This window comes from Empidonax traillii, unplaced genomic scaffold (assembly GCF_003031625.1).
Source record: "Empidonax traillii isolate 1590-97213 ecotype Southwest subspecies unplaced genomic scaffold, ASM303162v1 scaffold712:size431070, whole genome shotgun sequence".
Taxonomy (NCBI): domain Eukaryota; kingdom Metazoa; phylum Chordata; class Aves; order Passeriformes; family Tyrannidae; genus Empidonax; species Empidonax traillii.
The window spans coordinates 275288-298231 of record NW_020955905.1 but is presented as its reverse complement, the minus strand read 5'-3'; the positions used below and the strand labels follow the sequence as shown (position 1 = coordinate 298231).

Genomic DNA, 22944 nt, shown 5'->3' with positions numbered 1-22944 from the left:
AAAGGACCTATATTTCAAGTGTCTTTTGCAGCCACAGCCTGAATTTCCATCTTCCTCCTGCTGGAAAATTGCAAATCTGAGCAATAGTGTCTTATGGTCCTTCTGTGTGCAATTTAATGACGTCCTCACTGGGCACTGGGAACTGAGAGCCTAAAATTATGAGCTGAATTCCTGTTGTCAGAAGGGGAAATGTTCCCAATCCAGTTTTAACTTTGCTGAGATGGCAGCATTCAAAAACAGCACGGTGCACCTTCAGGGTTGCTGGAAAATTGGACCCTGATGTAGTTTTTCCTTCTTTTCCCAGCTGCTGCCTGGGAAATCTCTCCCCACCCTTGGAGTAGCATCAACATTGTTTGTCTGACAGGGAAACTGAGGCACAGCCATTGAGGGAGAGCACAAAGCCATAGAAGGAGTCAGAAGAAGGGCATTAAATCTTCCATAATAAATCCTCCACACAGCTGGGGCTGGTCCAAGCTTCTGGTTGAGGTCATCTCCTGCTGCTGGTCATGCCCAGCCACGTGAGGAGCTTGGAGAGCAGGAAGGTGGAAATCAACTTTCCTGGTGCTGGGAGAAGCACTGGGGTTTGAGCTTGTGCAGATCCAACTCCTGAGCAAAAACAGATACTTGGGTGTTCATCCTCTTTTCTTTCCCTTGGGCAGCCCAGCTCCAAGATGCCACAGGGCAGGTAAAGTGTCAAATCCAGTTGTTATTCCATCCCAGGGATCAGGGCAGATGGGGCAGGAGCAGAGTTTCAGGTGTCTTGGCCAAAGCACCTGGTTTTCCTTTATCCTTTGTAGCCATCTCTGCACCAGTGACTCCAGAGAGCCAGGATACAGAATCAGGAAACACAGAATGACTTGGGTTGGAAGGGACCTTAAAGATCAGCTCATTCCAACCCCCCTGCCATGGGCAGGGACACCTCCCACTAGCCCAGGTTGCTCCAAGCCCCATCCAACCTGGCCTTGGACACTTCCAGGGATGGGGCAGCCACAGTTTCTCAGGGCAACCTGTGCCAGGGCCTCACCACCCTCCAAGGGAAGAATTTCTTCCTGAAATAAGGCCTGAAACACTGTCCCCTCACTGCCTACACATCTCAGGACACTTCCTGGCGAGATTTTGGCCCCGGCCAACAATCACCACCCCAGACCATGCCAGGACACGGCTCAGGAGGGAGCATCAAACACCAGGAAAGGCTGTTCTGCTTTGGGGATGTGCAATTTAGCCACAGGGAACACGAGATATGTCAAAGGCCTTGTCCTCAGGGGCCAAAACAATGAGCTCTGATGTGTGTGATTTATGTGGGATGCATAAGTGAACACCAGGACGTGCACTGAGCTCTGCCTTGTGCTTGTGCAGCCCTGGGAATCACAAAGCCCAGTTCTGGCTTTGCCAACCATCTCTCTGCTTGAGAGCAAGCCTGAGCTTCATCAGGCACACACAGCCCCTCCCTAAATATCCCCTGGCCCCAGGGGGCTCCCACTTAGCTCCCCAGCTAATGCCAGTGCTTTTAACCTCCAGCTGGATTCCCAATCAATCGCATCCCGCTCCCCAGCTCAGATGGAAGTGGTCCTGCCTGGTTTGTGCCATTCAGTGGGATGACCTTGGCCTCAAAGGCCCTCTTGTGTAACCCTCACAGAAGGATGGGAATGCAGGGAAAGAAACCCCAAAGGGCTGGCTGTGAGCACCAATAGGCAGGATAACGAGGCAACAGGGGAAAACGGGATTTTTCTAGGAGTTGCTGGTGCATTTTTCCAGGATTTTTTTCTGGCAATGTGTGGTGCTCCTAGGGTGGTACCAGTGATGGGGAGGGTTGGGAACTAGAGCAGGCAGAGGGTATGGGTGATGCTGGCATGGGGGAAGGCTGATCCTACCGAGATCAGAAGGATTGTGAGGGTGAGGAAATGCCTGGGAACAGTGTGGAGCAATGACCAGCCTGAACTCACAGCAGGCTGTGCTGCAATCCTACAGTTAACTGGGATTTAAGCCTGTTTCCCTTAAACTGAGGGAGACTGAGGCAGAGAAAGATGTAACATTATGACCTCCATCAACAGCCTTCTGCCAACAACTCTACAAGCCCCTTGACTCCAACCCACCCCAATGTCATTCAGTCCTTGAGAAACTCCCAATCCTGGTAATCCTCCCAACAAGCCATGGCAAAAAAAACACCCAAAACACTGCAGTGGTGCAGGGGGGAGCTGAGGACAAACACAGCTGCACAGCAGGGTGAGGTGATACTTAGAAGACACCAAGTGCACAGACAGCATCTGTCTGAGGCTGTGCTGGACCCAGCAGAAGGTGCTGCAGAGCCCTGAGCCCCCTTCCCTGGGGCAGCCACATCTGGGAGCAGATGGAGCACATCTGGCCCTCCTTGTCTGCCAGGCTTTTCTCTCCAGAGGTTTTACTGGATTTTAAGGCCCAGTCTTTGTGCTCAGCTGTCTCTTGATCCCAACTCACTGGGAAAATCACCCAGAGCCAGGGACTGAGCCTGACCTGATAAAACCTGGGAGTTTTAGCCTTGAGCCCATCTACAACTAACATCATCTGGAGCAAAGGCCTTGGTCTTTAGGTTAATCTCATTTTGGGATGAAATCCCAGTTGGTTGGACACGAATTGCCATCTCCAGCACTTTGCTGGAGCTTTTCAGATCACAGAGAGCTGGAGAAAAGCAGGGGATGCCTCTTCCATCCATCTTTTCAGGTGGGAAAACTGAAGCAATGAATTGGCAGAGATGCTTAACTCAGAGTGTGCACAAATCCAGGAGTCAAATCTGGCCTCTGGATCCCCACGATGGCATCTCCCCTCTGACCAGTGTTCAAGGAGATCACAAATGGGATGGCCTAGAGTTTCTTCATTGTGCTTGAAAGCCTCTGGGGGCATTCCAGTATGATCCATTCCTAGATATCACCTCTCAGCCTCTTCCCCAAATCCTTTCTTCCAGCCTTTAAAAATTGCAGTAGGACTGGGATTCTGCCCCACAAGCCAATCCCCATCACAGAATCAAACATTTCCCACTCTGTTCATGCTGTTCCTGCAGGCTGTTACACATCTGCTGCAGTCTACCCCTAAAGCAGATGCCATTCCAGCATGGAATGGAGAGAAATTGGAGATAAAGGGTGCTGCTGTGTATATATAATTTATGATCAGGGCAGGCAGGTGAGATTCAGGCTTTGTCTGCACTCAGGAGACTCAGACAGAGCAGAGGGCAGCACATCAGACTCTACAGCAGAGCAGCAAATATTCCAGGATGTGAGAGGTCCAAGCAGAAATGTAGTTTTTTTGCAAATGAATCATAGACTAACAGCATTTTTTGAGTTGAAAGGGACCTTAAAGATCATCCAGCCCCACCCCACTTGCCACGGGCAGGGACACCACACATGTCTGAGCCCTCCTCGACTCCTCTGTGTGTTGTCAGTTCACAGATGCCACCGTGTTTTTCCAGGCATTTCCACTCTGGTTTTTTCCCCTCACAGAAAGAAAATTTCCAAGCAGTTACAGCATTTTCCCCCCCCCCTTTTAGCAGCTCCTTGTGAATAAGGGCAGAGCAAACACTCCTTTCCCACGTTTTCTCAGGGTGGCAGGGGACTGAGCTTTTCAGGGCCAGGCGGTTTTCTGCCTCTGGCAAAAGGGATATTTTGTTTGATACCTGGGGACCTTCTTACAGGGCAATGGGAAGCCCCAGGAAAGGAGGATTAGCTTGATGAGAGTGGTTTTCACCCTGCTGGGATGTCAGCCATGTACCAAGGTCAGGAAAAGGAAAAGCAGAGGGAAGCAAATCTTGGACAGTGGCACATCCAGAGCCAGTGGACAGAGTGAGGGGAGTTGGGACACGGCTGAGACAGCGGGAACAGATCAGGCAGAAGGTGTTGGGAATGGTCCCACAGGCAGCAGTAGGAAAGGATGCCCCTTTCTGCAGTCATTTTGGTCTTTTTCCCTCTTTTTTTTTTTTTTTTTTTTTTTTTTTTTTTTTTTTTTTTTTTTTTTTTTTTTTTTTTTTTTTTTTTTTTTTTTTTTTGCCATGGAGTGGTTGTGCGTGTTCGTGTGCATGTCTAAGAGTGCCCTCCATTGGCCACATCCAGGCTGCTGCTCCGAGGAGCAGGAACGAGGGAGGTGGTGGATGCTCAGCCGGGGGTCGCTGACCTTCCCGTGTGGGAGGAATGTGCGTGATTCACCGACTCTGCCGAGCAGGGCACGTCCCAGCACTGCCCGGGAGCTCCCGGGCTCCTCCTGCTCGGGCAGAGCTGAAATCCCCGTGCTGGGCACAGCTGGACACAGCGGTTTGGAGGTGTCCACCTGGGAGGTCTTGGTGGGACAGGGTGAATTGGCATCTGGGACTATTCAGGCAGAAGGTGAAGGCAGTTTTAGGCGAGATCAGGATGCACCCTGTTCCCTGCTCACACACCCCGTGCTGCCTGAATCCCCAGGAGGGGCGTGGGGTGTGCCTGGGCCATGCAAAGTCGTGCAGAATTAAAGCAGAGTGGTGGAAAAACTCCCAGCTTCAGACCTGGATCATCTTGATTTATCTGCAGGAAGACGATGTCCACCACCAAACAGGCCTCCGTTCTGGTCTTAGGACAAAGGCTGGACTTGATGATCTTGGAGGTTTTTTCCAACCTTAATGATTCCATGGCTTGCAGGCTCCAAAATTCACTGGGACTGGTGCAAACTGGATGCCCCAAACCCCTTGGGCAGAGCAGGTGCCAGGTGTGACCTGTAATTTAGTCCTTGCCTGGTTTTGATTGAGGCTGTGAGGGTCTGTCTCAGGTTGGGTTTCTGATCCAAGCCTGCTCCAGTGGGTGCCAGAGCGGGATGGGAAGTGCTCAGCAAGGAGGTAGAAAAAGTTTTCAGGGCTTTGTGAAGGTGCAGGAGCTGTGCTGAGGTTTCACAGCTCCTCATGATCCCCTTCTTTGTCACCTCTAACACCTGCTCAAGGAAACCGAGGCGGAAGGACCATTTGGACTTAAATTCTTTCTGTGAGTTCCTTGGGATGACAAAATGCCTCTGCCAGAGTCACACACACACAAAGACAATGATATTTTTGTCCTTTGGTTTGTCCTTGAGAAATGCAGCCAAGGGACAGCCCAAGGTCACCTGCTGTCCCCGAGCTTAACTCTGCCAGACACATCCACCAGGCACAGGACTGGAAGGAAAGGGAAAGGGAGGTGGCATTTCCTCCAAGCTGGAGCCAAAGGATGGGACAAAATTCCAGAAATAGCCAGGCTACCTAGGCACTCACCGTGACAACAGCCACTCTGTGCCATAGGAACGTGAACTCCAGCACTGGAATAATCTGTTTTTTCATGCATTTAATATCACTTCCCACTACAGCTGCAGGCTGTAGCCTATGGTTATATGTCCCCCTTGGGATTTCTTTTTTTTTTTTTTTTTTTTTTTTGGATTAAAGTGCAGAAGATGGATCTCTGCTGAAATGCAGCAGCCACTCAGCTGCCCATTGCACCTTCCCTCCCTGATAGGTGGGTGTGGAGGGGGGTTTTGCCTCTCCACTTGTGTGCTTAGCAAAGATTCCCACTTGAGCAAGGATTTTAGTCAGAGGAGAAAGAGATATGTTCATGTTCCTTGTGGTGAAACCTTCCAGATGGGGCTGCACTGAGGGGAGATCAATTCTGAGGTCGAACACCCGTAACTCGTAACTCGGTGTCCCGTTATCAGCTCTGCTCAGATAAAGTTTCTTGGCTTTTGTGGTGCTTTTCCCAGGGAGGGGCAGTGAGGGGGGAGGTGTTCTGTGCTCACCACACCCTCACAGGGGAGCAGGTTGGTTGGTCAGTGAGAAAAACAGAGTTTGGGCAGGGCAGGAGTCTTGGGCTGAATCCCAAGTGCTGGAGTTGCAATAGGGACTGGATTTCAGAGCCAACCCTTCCTCCTGATGATCTTGTTGCTATGGAGGCACTGCTGGCTCCTGCTTCCAACTGGGAAAAAGCAGGTTTCTTCACTGCCTGGACCAGAGGTTAAGGTGACAGGGAAGATGGAGGTACTATTTACAAGAGCATGTAGTGGAAGGACAAAGGGGCAATGGCTTCAAACTCACACAGGGCAGGTTTATGTTTGATATTGGAGAGAAATTCTTCCCTATGAGGGTGGTGAGGCACCAGAACAGTTTTCCCAGAGAAGCTGTGGCTGCCCCCATTCCTGGAAGTGTGCAAGGCCAGGTTGGATGTGGCTTGGAGCAATCTGGGACGGTGGAAGGTGTCCCGTGGTGGGGGGACTACACTAGATGATCCTTCAGGTCCCTTCCAACCCAAACCATTCTATCATTCTGTGATCCTCGTGTGTCCCTTCTAACTCAAGATATTCCACGATTCCATGATCCCTGCCTGGCTCAGCAGAGTGAAGCCTGGACAGATTTTGGCTTTGCAAAGGCTTGGAAACAGCACGAGCTGCTCCAGCACTGCCCTGCAGAGAGGGAGAGAACAACCAGTGGCCCCTTGAGGAGTCTCAGACAGAGCAAGAGCTTTTCACTTCCCAAATCTGATATTTAAAGCATTCACAGTCATTTTCAGGCAACCCCTCCTGCTAACCAGGATGGCCTCTCTGGAAATTTGTAGGATGTGTTGCTGATGCCTGTTGTTTTCACTGCAAGCAAGACCAGCTTTGCATCTACTCTCATCCCTGAAATCTGGCCCTGGAGGCAGGCAGGAGTCTGGCAGGGGGAGCTTTGCACTGTGGAGCTTTGTAGGCTGCAAACCAGTCAGGAGTGGGGATCTGACTTGTAAAAAATTTAAGTGCAAATGCATTTGGACTCCATGCTGATTAGTGTCAGGTCTAACACACACTCAGGAATCTGCTGGCAGGGGCTGCAGTGATTTGAAGCTGGGATGAAGCACAGTTTGCAAATAGCAGATCTGACTTTCGAGTTACTAAACCCTTTTCTTCCCAAAATAAAAGGATTTTTTTTTTTTTTTTTAAGAAAAGGGGAGATACAGAGACAAATCTTTGATGCAGAACGAGGAGAGAAATCAAGGGGTGAAGGTGGCAATGCATTTGGCTTCTTATCTCTTCCCAGATGCACAAGATGGTCTGTGGGCTTCTCATTTCTGATTTTTCAGTCTCTCCTGGGACTGGATTTAGCTCTGCCTGAGTTGTAGATTTGCTGGGATTTTGTGTGGCTGCTGTGAAAGCTTCCTCTGTTTGCAGTCTGGGGAGGCAGGGCCTGGTGTGGGGTGGGAGGTGGCAGGATTGGGGAAGGGTGGTGTGAGCGAGTGCTGCAGGGTCTGAGTAAGCATCACCCAAGGGGGAAACTCCTCATTTTCTCTACCTGGGGTGAGCCAAGAGGGCAGGGAGGACTTGCACTCTCTGCAGATGCTCTAAGCCTGAGTACAGTACCACAGGCTTTGGGGTGTCCTGCACAGAGGGGTGAAAGGTGATCAGGCAGCTGCCCGATGTGGGAAGACCTAAAATCTGCCTTTATTGCTCTTTTTTCCTTGTACTGGGTGCACAGCTCCTTCCAGCCTCCTGTCTGGCCTCAGGGCTGGGTTACTAAACAACAACTCCCTTCCCTGCACTGGTTTGGTGGAGAGGAGAGAGAAAAGGTGACAGAAAAAAGAAGCTAAAAAACAAGTGCTGAAGGGAGGAAGGGAGGAGGCAGAGCCCAACTTCCCGTGCTGAGCCCACCCTCTTGCCTTGAGCTGGCTCCTGGTGGGATGGAGAGGGCTGGACACTCCTTAAACCAGAGATCAGTGGTGTGTTTGCTTTGTGGGGATGGTTAAAATTCATTGCAAAGGCTCTGCCTGGCTCAGCAGAGGGATCTGCACGGGCAGAGGGCACGGGGAAAGCAGGGCACAGATATGTTTATCCCCAGCACCAGTCACTTTGTTGGCCCCCCCGTGAGGGTTGGGACATCCCAGGGATGGGGACACCCCCACTCAGCATGGGGACAATGATGTGGGACTGCACCTTCTCCCAGGGAGATGTGCGGGGACTGGGGGTGCTGTGTGGATTCTCAGCCTTGTGAAGGGTTAATAAAAACAACAACAACAACAAACCACCACCACCAAAAACCCCAAATCCCAAATCTCTTCTCTTTCTCTCTCCTCCTCCTTCCCTTCCCTGTTGTTGTTGTTTTTTTCCAGGTGTTCTTTATGGCCACAGGAGGGAGCTCAAATCCAGACATGGGAGGATTGGCTTGATTTCGGATCCAGAGCCTCTTAAACTCGCGCTTTTCCTATAAGCTGGTCCCTGTTATGTCCAGGATCTGGCGCCTGCTTGACATTTACTTTGAGTTCCAGAGGACCAGAGACCTAGGATGAGGAGCATTGGATCTGCCCTGAACCTGCTTTTGGTGTCTCCACTCTACTTTGTGTGGACCGTGGTCGCTCTGGACCTGGCACAAACTCCCTGCACCACTTTGGTCCAAGGGAAATTCTTTGGGTACTTCTCCTCCTTCGCCGTCTTCCCGCTGAACTCGTCCCTGTGCTCCTGGATTATCCAGAACCCCGACCCCCGCAGGTACACTTTGTACATGAAGATCCTCAAGCCCGCCGGCGTATGTGACCACCAGCACATCCGCACCTACCAGTTCGACTCCTTCCTGGAGTCCACCCGCACCTACCTGGGCATGGAGAGCTTCGACGACGTGCTGAAGCTCTGCGACGGCTCCACGCGCTTCGCCTTCCTCCAGTCCAACAAGCAGTTCCTGCAGATGAAGCAGACGGCCCCTCCGGGGGTGGAGACCTGGCCCGCCAGGTGGAAGCCCACCAAAGCCCAGGAGAGGGACTTCTCGGTGGAGTACCTGGTGGTGGGCAACAGGAACCCCAGCAAAGCCGCCTGCCAGATGCTCTGCAAGTGGCTGGACGCCTGCCTGGCCATCAGCAGCAGCTCCCACCCCTGCGGCATCATGCAGACCCCCTGCTCGTGCTCGGGAGGGGAGGCCCTGGATCAGGCCAGCGAGGTCCTGGGGTTCACCAGGAAGAAGGAGGATTGCTACAAGGATGGGATTTACTTGGAGAACTGCGTGAGCAGCCCTAAGGACGCCAACGGAGCGGAGTTCCTGGGTGAGTGGAGGGCGGCCGGGGGTGCTGGGGAGGGAGGGAGGGAGGGAGGGCTGTTTGGGCTCTGCTCTCACGGGTCTCACACTGTCCCCCATCACCTCTGTGTCTGTATCTGTGGATGCCTGGCATGAAAACCTAACTTCCTAATTGACAGGCGGGCCAGGTAACACTCTTTAGGAGCCTGAGCCTGGAACTGCAAAACAGCTTCCCCTAAACGTACCCCAAATTGTTTCATTCATTCATTCCTGGGGCTTGTGCCTTGCTTGTTTTACTCCTGCAGCCTCTGAGCTTCTCTCACCTGAGGGTGAGCAGTTTTCCCATGTCCTAGAAAAAGCAGGATCCAAGCTCCCTCCCGAGGCAGGCTGCACTCAGCAGCCCCATCAACCCATTTTAATTCCTAGGGAAAACTCAGTTCTGGGGTCTGGTTCAAGGGAATGGCAACAGAAGGCACACTCGTTTTGCTCCCAGCTTCATTCCCTTTTCCACCACGATGCTTCCATGGGGTTACATGGTGCCTTTCCTGGGGCTCATTCCTTGGATGTTTCACTGGTGTCCCATCAGTGATCTTGAGTGTGGTGTGGGCTGGAAAGGGGGAGGTGGAAGAGGCATGACAAAAAAGGGCTGTAAATAAAGGTGGGATGATCCTGAATTCTGATCTAGGAGTTCATTTGGGGAGGGAAATGCTCCTTCCACACCTCTGACTCGGCCATGGAAAAGCAGAAGGGATTCAGGGGGTCCGAAAGCAAAGCTCTTTGTTTCAGTAGCTGTGTCAGGTCTGCCCTGATGTGTTTGTTCTCAGCTCCCACCCCACCTGCCGGCACACAGGTTATGTAAAGGAGAGGTGTGATGCTAAATAGGAATTGGGGTGGCAGGGAATGGAGCCTCCAACTCAGCAAGGTTCAGGCCCTCACTGGCCCTCACCTCAAGGTCTCATCTCCTTCAGGTGCTGGACTGAAATGCCCTCTGCCACCAGCAGAAAGTTGGCATCTGCCTGGGTATGGAACTCGGGGCTCTTGCCTGACTTTTGCAGCCGCCCCTGTTTAGGGTGGAATTCCTCAGGGTTGAGGGGAAGAGGCTAAATTGGCTTTGCAGCAGGAAGGAGGTGGCCAGGCACAGGTCCAAGCTGTGCAGTGTGATTCTCCTGCAGAACTGCAGCCCGGCATTAGCAGAGAGATTAGTGTGTGATCAGGTACTGGGAGGTTTTGTTTCTCACTGATCTGTGAATCAATACATGGAGGCAAACGGCCCAGCCATAAATCCTGCAAATTAGTTCTTCAGCCCTGCCTCCCTCCCCTGCTCTGAGCACACAGCTCTCCAGATTTGGGGCTTTTTTCTTTTTTTTTTTTTTTTTTCTTTTCTTTCACAATGCCCTTTTCTCCTGTGTGAGCAGCCTGTGAGGAGCAGAACCTCTTCTTCCTCCTCGGAGTGATGAGAGCCCTGTTCAGTCAGATGCCCTGCCTTGGGTTTGCTGATTGGGTGATTTATGCATTCCAACCCAGCAGTGTGACCTTTCTCCCTGCAACCAAAGGTGAAATTTGAAATAAGATTTCCAGCAAATCCTGAAGCATTCAAGCTTAATATTGGCTTTTTGTGAGGATCCCTCCTAGCCCAGCTCGAGTGCCTGAATGTTCCCAGCAAGTAAATATGAAAGAGGCTCAGAGGTGGCTGAATCAAAATCCTTTCTGGGTGTCAAATATTTGTGGAGTGGGGATCTTTTTTTTTTTTTTTTTTTGCTGGCTGCTCACATCTGCTCCATATTGAAGACACAGAATTATCATCTCCACTGGTGGGTTGCCATCCCCACAGAGAGGATGCTTGCAGGGGGCCAGGCCTCTCCATGTGCTGCTCTGTCTGTCACTGTGTCTGTTTTGATTTATGCAAAGGCTTGATCAGGAAGATGGAGGCGAGATCCAATTTGGACAGGGAGTCAGCAATCCCTTAACAGCACTTGGTGGGTGGAATATTTTGATAGGGTTCCTGATTTCCAAGTGCTGATGCTGGTTATTGCAGTCACTGCTGTTCTGATTGTATCTGTGGCATTTTTTTTTTCCCCAACAAGCTTTTTTATTTTTATTTTTTTCCCCTCTCCTGCTGCTTTCTGAGTCATTTGTTGTTTCTGGGCCTGTCTTAACGCTTTCATCTTCGAACAAGTGTAGATGTGTGTGAATGTGCTAATCCACTCTGATGACTCTGAAGGCACATAAGGAATGGGGAAGGTGTCCCTGTCCATGGCACAGGGGTTGGAACTGGGTGATCTTTAAGGTCCCTTCCAACCCAAACCCCGATCCTGTGAATTCCCATATACCACCCTGAAACGTGAAGCCTGACTTTTCCTAATGCGCCTTTTTATTCCTTGGACATTTCCAAAGCAAAGGGAGTGGGTGCAAATCTACCATGGGATGTTGCCTTGGGCACAGCCATGGTTTGGGTCACAGCCTGGGGGTGAGATCCTTGTGAAAAACTTCATTCCAAGTGGATCCCAGAGCCACTGGGACACTCAAAAACCAGTCTGTTTTCAGTCATGGGCAGTGATTTCACACCAGGTTCAGGTTCACAGGGATTGCTTGTGCTCATTTATGAGGGACTTCACAAAGAAACTCTGCCAAAGTGACCCTGTCTTATGTGCAGCATCTGTTCCTCCATGTCTGGAGGTTAGGAGAGACTACTCCAAATTTGCTTTCCTGGGTTTGGTGGGACCCTCTTTGCTCTCACTGTCCCACACGGATGTTGAAGAGGTTACAACAGGCAGGGGTGGGTGTGAGAAGAATTCCTCGGGGTGCAGAGGTGGCAGGAGATGTTTTGTTGCACTGTGGACCAGCAGAACACGATTGGAAATATATTTGCACCAGCAGCCCATCCCTCACATCTTCCCTCCTTGCAGGAGCTGCCTCCCACTCCAGGAAGGCTCCCTTTGGGAATGCAAGTTGCCTTTCCTGGAATAGCTTTGGGGTAGGAGACCAGGGGACTGAAGGAAGGAAAACTTCCTGAAATGCTGGGCATCGGGACTTCACCAGTCTGAAAGTCCTGGTGACCCTGCCAGATGTGAGCTGGCTCTGCTGTAATCAGAGCTGGAGCTTTAACAGGGCTGGTGATGAGACCCTGTAATGAGAGAAGGTTAAATGTGTGCTTAAGTGCTGTGCTGAGTTAGGCACTTAATGAATGTCTAATTAGTCTTGTCTCCACATAATCTGTTCCTGGAAGGCCCTTGCAGTGCTGTCACATTTTGGTGGCTCAGAGAGATAACCAGCATGCTCTGGTCCTTCTGCTCTTCATCTCCCAGCCTTGGAGGGATCCAAGGTGTTTGCTGCCAAACAGGGCTAAATGCGTCCCCCAAAACAAAATATTTGCTTCTTGATGAATTGGGTGGGTACAAGGCTGGAGGGGGTTTTATGATGAATGAATTACGGTATCAAGATACTGCTGGTCTGAAATTCTGGGGGTTTTCCTGCCTTTCCTGCTGTTGTTTTTTTTTTTCCCCATTCTTTTGCTGTCCCCATTGCTCTGAGCAAAATCAAACCCTCTTTCCTCACTCATGCTCATCACTTTACTTCTGTTTCATTAGTGATGTTTCACTTTCCAGCCTTTAGATGTTTCTTCTACCTCTGTCTGAGAGATTAAAGTGCCTCATAGCATCTAGAGGAGCATTTATAGACACTTCTTGACCTCTGCTGCATCAAGTAGGCTGGACTCCACGAAATTCTCACTGCAGGACACATCCTCCAGGGCTTAGTCACTGCTGGGAGGCTTTGCCTCACGCTTGGCAAGTTCTGCTGGTCAAAACATGATGTCTCCTCAGCAGGGCTGAGCTCCTGCCTGGTCTTGGGGCTGAGTGGCTGCTGGATGGGTCCTGTGGTGTGGGAGAGGAGCCAGAGGCATGGAAACAGATGAATCGACTCCCATCCTCCCTGCTGCAGGAATCCTGTTGTGTGGCACAGCTCCCCTCCCCTTGATCATCCCCCAGGGCAAAAACAACTTGCTAAGTCATTTCCTATGTTCCAGGTGAGCCTTTAGTGGCCCTGAAAGCTCGGAGAGGGATAAAGATCTGTGAGTAATCGCCCAGGGGCAGGCTCTCAAAACTCTTCTTGACATCTTCAGCTCCTTATGACACATGCTCTGCTCCTCCTGCAGGAGTCCCCCCGGGCCCAAACAGCAGCTGAGCTTGCAGAGAAAAGCGTTTGGCTTTGGTTTTGCCTCGGTTTTGGGTTTGCCAACCAAAGGAAAGGGCAAAGGGAGTTGTTTTATGGAAGAGGCAAGTGTGGGTAACTCCTTCCTGGGTGCTGAAAAGTGAGTTTTGACTCAGTTTAAACACTGGGATCTCCGTGACCTGTGCAAGCCCTGCCTGTCCCACTGCTCTCCTCTGGGATAGTGAAAGGCCCTACAGTTGGAATGGAATGGAATAGAATTAGAATTAGAATAGAATAGGATAAAATATTTTCAGTTCAAAAGGACCTGCAATGATTATCTAGTCCCACCGCCTGACAACTTCAGAGCTGACCAAAAAATTTAAGTAAGGGCGTTGTCCAAATACTTCCTAAGCACTGACAGCGAGGGGGAATCGACCACATCTCTAAAAAGCCCTTTCCAGTGTTTGACCACTCTCTCAGCAGAGAAACCCCTCCTAATGTCCAGCCCACACCTTCCCTGGTGCAGCTTTGAAGTACATCCCATCATGGGGTCCCAGGAAAAATTAGGGATGAGCACAGGAGCACCGGAGTCTCACAGTGACAGGGCAGGGATTCCCGGTGTCTGTGCCGCTTTCAGCACTAACTCCATTCGTGCAAGTGGCTGGATGGAGATGGGATGGACTAAATCGAGCAAACTGAAGCGATCGGTTCCATTGCGAACCCAAACAGCTCCTGGACACGGTCACAATGCAGGAACATCAGCAATTACCATCTCAATGGGCTGTTGTTGTAGCGGGGAGACTAAAGGTGGAATTTACATCCGGTTGCTGAGGGAGTTTCACAGGCAACTACTCCCGTTATTGCAAAGAGGGGACTTTTACGGATAATTTAATGAGTGGCAGCCTGGTGCAAGGCTCAGCTTTCTAGTCTTCCTTTTTTTTTTTTTTTTTTTTTTTTTTTTTAAATTTTATTTTCTCTTGTTTAACATCCTCTCATATTCAGGACTAATAGCAGCTGCTCCAGAAGGTTTTGTGTGGGAATACAAGGTGAAATTCGGATGCAGGGAAACACAGACAGCAGATTCAGGATCCTCACATCTGTAGTTTTACAGCTATAACTGCTGAATGTGACAATGGTGCTGCTGAGGTCTCAGAGGGAGGGTGCACAAAGGGATTCCTGCGCACTGTCACCATCCACACTAAATATCTGACCCTTTTCACCGCCCTCCCTGAATATCTGACGTATTTAGGTGATAGGAATGGGCTGAAAGATGGAAAATGTGGTCTCTAAGAGAAACTGGAGCCATGGTGTTTGATCCAGCTTTGCAGTGCCTGAACTCCGTGGGTTTCCTTGGCACTGAGCTCTCTGTCCTAGTGGATCCCATCTCTCATGGGGGGCAAACCTCTCCTAGGTTTCCTTGAAAGGGAATTTTCCCTTTTCCAGTGCCGGTTTCCTCCATCCAGATGCATCTCCCAAAGATTATGGGTTAAGCCAGGACTCAGCAGAGATATCACTGGTCTTGGTTGCCTTAGGGATTTAGAAGACAACAGATCCAGAAGGGGAGAAGGAATCTTGTCTGTGCTGCTTTCAGTAATAAATTCACTCATTTAGCACTAAATTCAGTCATTGCCCAGAGAAGCTGTGGCTGCCCCATCCCTGGAAGTTCTCCAGGCCAGGTTGGATGGGGCATGGAGCAACCTGGGATAGTGGAAGTTGTCCCTGCCCATGGCAGGGAGGTGGAACTAACTGAACTTGAAGGTCCCTTCCAACCCAGACCATTCTGTGATTCTCTGATCTTTAACAGGCTGGGAGTAGAGGCTTTCCTGGGGTGGCTCTGACAATGTCACCTCGAGTCATTGAATCTCCTTTTGGCACAATCTCTTCCTGCATTTTAAAGCAGGCAGGAATCTGATACCGCTATCCTGTATTTCATCCTTCAGCAGGGTGAGACAACCAGGCTGGGAAAGGAAAGGAAAGGACGTCCTTTAGCACATCAGAACTGCAGATCTGTTGAGTTTAAATATATTTCTTTGTGTTCCCTGGCTGTGGTTTCGATAGAGCAATAATTGCCACACACCTCATTAAGCTGAATGCTCTCAATAGGTCTTGAGTGGTCCGTGTCATTAAACAAACAGTTATTGGCTTGGGATATTCCCGGTGTTTAGAAGCAGGAAGGAAGGGAAGGGAAGGGACCTCGGCAGGGGGGGAGGTTGAAAGCTGCATCTCCAGCCTCCCGAAGAAAATGAGCTGCCCTGGCAGGGGCTTCGTCCGCTTGGTCCCACTGTTTCTGGGGCAGTTTGAGGTGTCTGATTCCTCCCTGTGTCCTAAGGCAGGAACACAATTCCTGGTGCAAGTCTTTGGTTTTGTCACCTTGCCTGGATGAAGGGGGGGATTGATTCCCTGATCTCTGCCAGTCTGTGTGTTTGGAGTTGGGGTTCTTTTTCTGGATGGCATTTGTTAGTAACCCCTGTTTGTTAGTTCTGGGGCAAGGATTTGGGTATCTTTGTGTTGAAGGTGCCCAAACCAGAGGAAGACAGCAAAGTTCATCACATGGTACTGAAAGCAGGAGGAACAACCAAGATCATGGGTGCTTTCACTACTTTTACTTGTTCTTCTCCTTAATCTGAAGACTGAAGGACCAAAATGCAGGTTATTGGCCTCTCAGCTATTGCTGAGACCCTGGGACTGGTGCAGAAGAGGAGTTACACAGGGTTTCTGCTCCAGGATCTGCTGAAAGCTGGGAGGGGACGTGGGCTGTGATGGCTCCACCACATCTCCCTGTTTAATCTGCTCTACCAGATTAATCCCATCCACATGGAAGGTGTTATTCAGCGATCTATATGCCATCTCATGTGTCTGTTGGAGAAACTGAGGGTTAGTTTTGGTTTCCCCTTCCCGTAACTTGACTAAACTTGCTGTTTGTGACCAAGACCATGAACAGAATCCTATTTCTGCCAACCCCGTGGTCAGAAGTAGAGATGTGGAAGGAAGGCACTGCAGGGCACATGCCATGGTGCAGGTTCAGGTTGTCCACTAGAGACATCTTGTTCCAGCCCTCCTGCCCAGGGCAGGGACATCTTCCCCTATCCCAGGTTGCTCAGACCGCCATCCAACCTGTCCTTGGACACTCCCAGGGATGAGGTGTGAGAGACTGAAATGCATCCACCACTTCTCTGGGCAGTTGTGCTTGATGGTGGCAGTGCTGGATGGCACCAGTTTGCTCTTGGTTTGGACTGGGACTTGGTTGGGATTGGGACTAAGTTATCTCTGTGGAGCTGAACTGAAGAGGCATCTGCACCAGCAAAACCGACAAATTACTACTGATTTCTGTCCAAAATCCTCTCCTCCTCAGACCACTTCTTCCTCCTTTCTTTGGTTTGCTGGCTTTGGCTGTTTACTTGTTTTTCATTTTAATGTTCTGAGGGACAAAGCTTCCTGCTGTGCCGTGCATCTTTTGCCAGGCTCCAGAAGAACACGTCTCAGGGAGCTCTCCTGGGCTTCAAGTGAGTAACTTGTGAGCATCCCCATGAGGCTGTGGCCCATGGGCAGCCATCCACTCAATCTGTGGATGCTGCACAACCAAAAGCATGGAGAGTCAGGTTCAGTGCCAGCATCACTGTGCCAGGATGATTCACACTGGAGGGGTTCATGGCGTTTTCATCGCAATCCAGCAATGCAGCATCTAAACCCAGCTGATCAGCACCACAGAAATGAGATGTTCGGCCTTCCTGGCCTCCCCAAGCACTCCTCTCCCATGTCTAGGTTTTAAATTCTGGGGTTACCTTCTGTAATTGGCCTGAAATTTAGCTACTTCCCATGCATTAGAGTCATAAACTCACAGAATGGCTTGGGTTGGGAAGGGACCTTAAAGGTCATCTCCTTCCAAACTCTTTTTGAATGGTGGAAAGGATGAAACCAAATTTCCTACCACGTGAAGTGCCATATTCCCCCATTGCAACCATCCCAGTGAGCTCCTCTCACTGCTGCTCATACACAAGTCCTTCATAACCCTCATCTTCCACTGATGCCTTTGGGATTATCCTGCTGCCAGCACCCCTCTGGGTCTCCTAGACATCTCCTGGACAGGTGCATCCACATACACACATAAATGGGTCTGGAAATGTGGGAAACGTGTGCATGTGCAGAGCTGCTACACATCCACACCCCTGCAACCCCCACAGCCACGTGGGGACACGCAGGACACACCTGTGAACATCTCCAGGAGCTGAGACCCCCGTGGGAAGCCCCAGCACCAGGCAGAGAGACACAGGCCACGCTGCTTCCCATGCAAGAACGTGTCCCTGGAGGCCCACAGAGTGCCAACTCACTGCAGGAGCAGGAGGCTGACTCACACTTCATCCTTTCCTTGTTCCTTCCAAAATGTGCCATGAGGCCTATCTGTGCTTCATGGTGCATTTCAGAAGAAGCTGGCTTTGTTTATACTTGTGGGATCCTTCCCATGGAAGCAGGACTGCTGTTAATTCCCCCCCCCAGAGCCAAAGCACACTGATGATGGATTCCCCAGAGTGGCTTGGTGGGAAAGGACAATCTACGTGGCTTGGCATTTTGAGGGGACAAGGCAAGGACTTGCTTTGATCAGACACAGGAACAGGCTCCCCAGGGCAGTGGTCACAGCACCAAGGCTGACAGAGCTCCAGAAGCATTTGGACAACACTCTCAGGCACATGATGTGACTCCTGGGGATGGTCCTGTGCAGGGCTAAGGGTTGGGTGTGATGATCCTTGTGGGTCCCTTCCAACTCAGCGTATTCTGTGATTTGGTGTTTCTGTGACTGGTGGTTTGAACCACTCCCAGGGACCACCAGCTCTTCCTCCAAGCTCTCTCTCTCTCTCTCTCTCTCTCTCCACTGCCTGATGTGTGGCTTATCAACGAGAGATCTTAGAGCATCTCCCCCTGCCTGCAGCATTCACACTGGTTTTTGGGGGAGTTTTCCTGGAGTCTTGTGGTTTTTGGAGCCTGTTGGCTGCTCCTCAGCTCCTGCCTTCCCCACATCCCAGCCCAGGTGTGGGTACCTGTTCACCACCCCCCCCTGCAGCACGTGCAGATTCATTCACAGAATCCCAGGATCAGCTGGGTCGGAAAGGACCTCTGAGATCTTTGCACACTTGTACATCTGCTTCTGGCTCCCACATTTCCCATTCCCCTCTCCAGCTTTCCATCTTCAGGGCTGTTCCTCACTACACCAAGACCCTTTGATAGGCTTTTGAGGAGCAAAGCCACTCTGAGGGACGTCGGGATGCTGAGCTGCATCTCCCTGATCCTTCTGAGTGTCAGAGCGGCCTCGCTGCAGAGGAGAATCGTGGCTGTTGTGCTTTCGAGGACCATCCTCACTTCAAAAGGCAACCCTGACAGAAACTACAGCTTTGTCTACCTCACATTTTAATTAAAACTCCAACAATTCTCCTTCGCCCCCGCTCCCTCCCTCCCTACCTTTCCCCATCCCGATCTTCTCGCTGCAAATGAACAGCCAGTGTCACCTGGGGACAAAGCATTAATTCAGCAATTAAATAATTGAATGCTCCTCTGGCAAAATGAACTATCTCCTGCCTTTCTTGTGTTTTACCACTTTTTCTCCCCCTCTTTTCTTTCCCCCCTCTTCTTTCTTCTTCCCTCTGGTGAGATAAGGCTGCCATTCTTGAAAGCCATTTTAAATATTCATGTTTTAATTAATGGACTTTATTGCATTAACTCTATGTAAGGTAATAAAAAAGGCTGCCTGAGGCACAATACACTTTTTTTTTTTTTTTTTTTTTTTTTAGGTTGTTTGTTCTTGAAAGGGGACTGAGAAATAAAAAGCTTAATGTGTTTCTTCAACAAATATTAGAAAGATACACAGAAATGACAGCAATGGGTCATTTAGCCAGCGGGGCCTCCACAACCCTCACGCTCCTCGGTATTGTGGAGCAGGATGTAAATCCGTGGGAATCTTGCAGGGGCTGGTTCCTTCATATGAGCACCAGGTTCTGAAATGGGCAGAGGAGGGCAGTGGGTTCATCCAGAGGATCTGTGGGTGGAAATGGAAGCAGAGTTGCAAGGATCCAGTTTATGGGGAGGCTGGAGAGGGACTTTTCAAGGTCATGTAGTGATAGGACAAGGGGGAATGGCCTTAAGCTGAAAGAGGGTAGATTCTGATTTGATATTAGGAAGAAATTCTTTACCATAAGGGTGGTGAGGTACTGGCACAGGTTGCCCAGTGAGGCTGTGGATTCTCCACCTCTGGGAGTGTCCAAGGTCAGGTTGGATGGGGTTTGGAACAACCTGGGATAGTGGGAGGTGTCCCTGCCCATGGCAGGGGATGGAACTGGGTGATTTTAAAGGTCCCTCCCAACCCAAACCATTCCATGATTCTCTGATTCTGTGATCAAGGGCCCTTCAGGGCTGTGAGTCTTTGGGGCTGAACAAAATCTTTTGCTGAACCTGGAAACCGAACAGGTTGTTTTTATCTAGGATGATGTTTTCGACAAAATAAAACAGAGGGAAAGTTTGGACCAGTCCCCTTGCCCGGTATTTCTGAATTGAAAAACCCAAATATTGATTGCACATTTCTGCACTGGATCTTGCTTTTCTCCAAGACAAACAAGCTGATAGAATGTAGGGATCTGTGAAACATCTGGTATTGCCAGTTATGCATTCCTGCCAAAAAAAAAAAAAAAAAAGAAAAGGAAGAAAAATAACGTTAGATGAAACTTCACTCCATGTGGGTGTTTTCTTATGGTGCAGCAAGCTGAAATTAGTTTTATATTCTGAGTGTGTCATCTGTGCTGCGTGACATGGGCCCCTGCACCCAGTTTAGCTCTAGTCTTGTGATGGGAGGGGTCTAAGGGTGCTGGTCCAGAACCTTCTAGGGAAGCCTAAGCTCTGATCCTGCATCTGCCCGTGACCTTGAAGATGCCAAGGCGTTTGTGCACGTGGTTTCTGTCGTCCATTTATTCTTTTCTTTGTTTATTCTGACTCAGATCTTGAGAGCAGTTGGCACTTGCTCAGCAAACAGATGTACAGGGCCCAGCACCAGCAACTCCCCGAGCTGTGGTGGTGGCTCTTGGTAAGACTGGAGAGAAATAGTTATAACAGTTAATAAATACTCCAGTGGTTGCTGTGGTTAAACTGGGCCACAGAGTTACTTCTCTTTCAGGAAAAGCATCAGCTCACAAAGGGTGACACCCTGGCATTTACACTAGAAAGAGAGGGAATGTCCAGCACTGAAGGAGACAGGTGGGTGGCACAAAGAAAATATCTTTAGTCGCCCAGTGCAGGTTTTCAGTGCTTCAGTGATAAACTATCTTGTGCCCTGGGGATGTCTCTATCCATCACATCAATTACTCCATTTGCTATCTGCCTAGTGCTGATTTTTTTTTTTTTCATCCTAAATCAAGGAATAGCCAGAATTCACCCTTAGCTGCCAAGGTGCAAAGTTGGGGTCACTCTGCTGAGAGCTGAAGGGCAGTGATTTTACACCAGGATGAACAAGGGCACAAGGAGGTTGATCTTAGTAATAGGTTGTCTCGTGGAGAGGTCTCCATTCCATCTTCTGAGGGTGCTGTAACCTCTGTGTGGCTCCAGTTTTGGAGGTGAAAATGCTGGGCTGCTCTTTCTTGAGCTCTGCCTGGTCCTGGCTGGGCCACCTGAGAGCTGTGAGTGGGCAAGGCAAGGTTATTATCTGATAACAGACTCACACTCCTCCCTCCTGCATCAGCAGAGCTGGAGGGGGTTTAACAAAGTAGCTGGAGAGGCCAGAAAGGGGAGTACAAGGTGAAAATTCTTGCTCAGTACTCTCAAAACTTCACTGACAGCACTGTAAGGAGAAGGCAGGCTCAGATCTGGGCAGATCATGGAACTACAGGAATTCATTTATGAGCACAGATGTCTTAGGATGTGTCATTCTCCCGGCTCAGTTTGAGCATAACCCTCGTTATTATCCCTGGGACAGCCCCTCCAGTAAATGGTTTGCTGATCTCTTTGAGAAAGGAGTTTTGGCTTTAAATTTCCTCCCTGTGAGCAGCAGAGGAGCTCAGCCCTTGTCCCATGTTCTGCAGTGACTAATTCCAGCTGTCCCCAGCGGAGACATTCACATCCCAGCAAGCCACCCCGAGCTCCCTTCTTAGTCAGCAAAGAGCTGCCTGAGGTGGGTGGTGGGTGTGAGGGCAAACTTTGTCCTCTCCCAAAATAGAAGGAAGGACTCAGGATCTTTAGCAAAGGGACTGATGGGTGATTTGGAGGATCAGTGGTGGTTATGGGTGGCATCTCGGCTCAAGTGCAGCCTTGTCCCTGTCTCAAATCTAAGTGCCCTTGGGTTGAAATTGGGTACCAAGGTCATCCCTGGTAAAAGCCACCTGACCTTGCTGGCTCCTCTCCATCCCCCTTCCAGGAGAGGTTCTGATGTGGGATCTGTCCCTAAGGGCTGGAGAACAAGATCACTGAAGGCAGGGCGTTGGTGTGCATCCCAGAGTATTCCTCCTGCTGAAGCTGTATCTTTCCACAGCACTGAAGCAAACAAAGAAATCAATAATTAAAATTGAAAAAGAGGCCCCCAGTAAGTCTAAACCTTTGGGAGGTTTTCCATTTCGTGGTTGCTGAGATCTGCCATTCCACCACGCTCAGCAAGTCTTCAGGTTATTCTCCTGCCTGCCCCATCTTCGTGAGCACCCTCAGTGCCTGCACGGAGGTTGCTTTCCCCATCTTCTGATCACTCCCTTCCTTTCAAGCACGACCTCTTATCAAAAGGATGCCCACGAGGAGAATTCCTTTCCCACCCCTTCCCATGCCATTCCTCATTTGGAGCTGGGCTCTGGCTCACAGAACAGAGATGTTTCTTCATCTGGGGTTAATGAGATCCCTGGGAGAAGGGGGGAGCTCGTGCTGACACACCTGGCTCTGTTCACGCCCGGTTTGGACCAGCACTGGCAGCACTTTCGGCCTCATTGCACACGATTTTCGCTCTGCAGGAATATCTGGGACCAGCTCACACAGCCCAGTCCGCCAGCCCCCGTTGTGCCCCATCCCTGGAAGAGTCCAAGGCCAGGCTGGATCTCTGGGAAAGAAAAAAAACAGGGATGAGCTTTAATTTGGATCCACGAGGTGGCCCAAATCATGGTGCAGCCACCCAACTGTCAGGAAGGAGGCACGTGGAAGGTGTCTCTTGGCAACAGCCAGGTTGGGGTCTGGTTAAGCTGCCTGCAAAGCCCCAGCCCTTGGCTCTGCCCCTGCATCTGAGTCACCAGCCATCCCTTTTGTTTGCATTTCATGTAGATCTTGTTAATTAGCTCTTTCATTCCTCTAATTAAATGTAAATGCAGAGTGGATCATTAAACAGGGGCGCAGGAGCCCTCTCCGAACAAAGCAGGTTTCAGCTGGAGGAAGAGGCACAGGAAGCAGCTTTTCCTCTGCCCTTTTCACTCCAGGTCTCTCTGGTAGAGATGGTTTCAGTCCCAAAGGAGCTTCCCTGCTCTTTTGCTGCTGAAGGCCTCCCCCTGTGGGTGTGAAAGGGATTTCCTGGTGACAACGGGATGCTCCAAGGCCAGAAGCAATGAGCCAAACCTGGCTGCCTTCCCTTTGCTTTTCCAAGCCAGTGTTGTTCCCTACTTCTCCTGCCTGAATCTTCCAGACGGATTGCCTTGATTCCTGCTTCAGGAATCACCAGGGAGGTTGGAAGCAACTTCATCGGGTGCGCTCTTGGCGCTGCCGACCCTACGTTGTGCCAAGTCAGGTGGGATGGTCTTCATGGTTTGGTTCTGCCCTGGAAGCACCATCCTGCCCAGGATTTAGGAGGGTTAAGCCTTGCCTTGCTGGAGCCTGTCTCC

General features: G+C 50.4%; 1 protein-coding gene across 10 annotated transcripts in view; it reads left to right on the top strand.

Moving 5' to 3' along the window:
- ADGRB1 (adhesion G protein-coupled receptor B1) overlaps window positions 1-22944 on the top strand; it is a 285345-nt gene that overhangs the window by 73032 nt on the left and 189369 nt on the right. For all 10 annotated transcript variants that reach the window (XM_027900132.1, XM_027900130.1, XM_027900125.1 and 7 more), the window contains exon 2: window positions 8085-9005. In XM_027900132.1, coding sequence (XP_027755933.1) covers window positions 8258-9005 — 748 coding nt within the window. In that variant the 5' untranslated portion in view covers window positions 8085-8257. The remainder of the gene's footprint in view (window positions 1-8084; window positions 9006-22944) is intronic.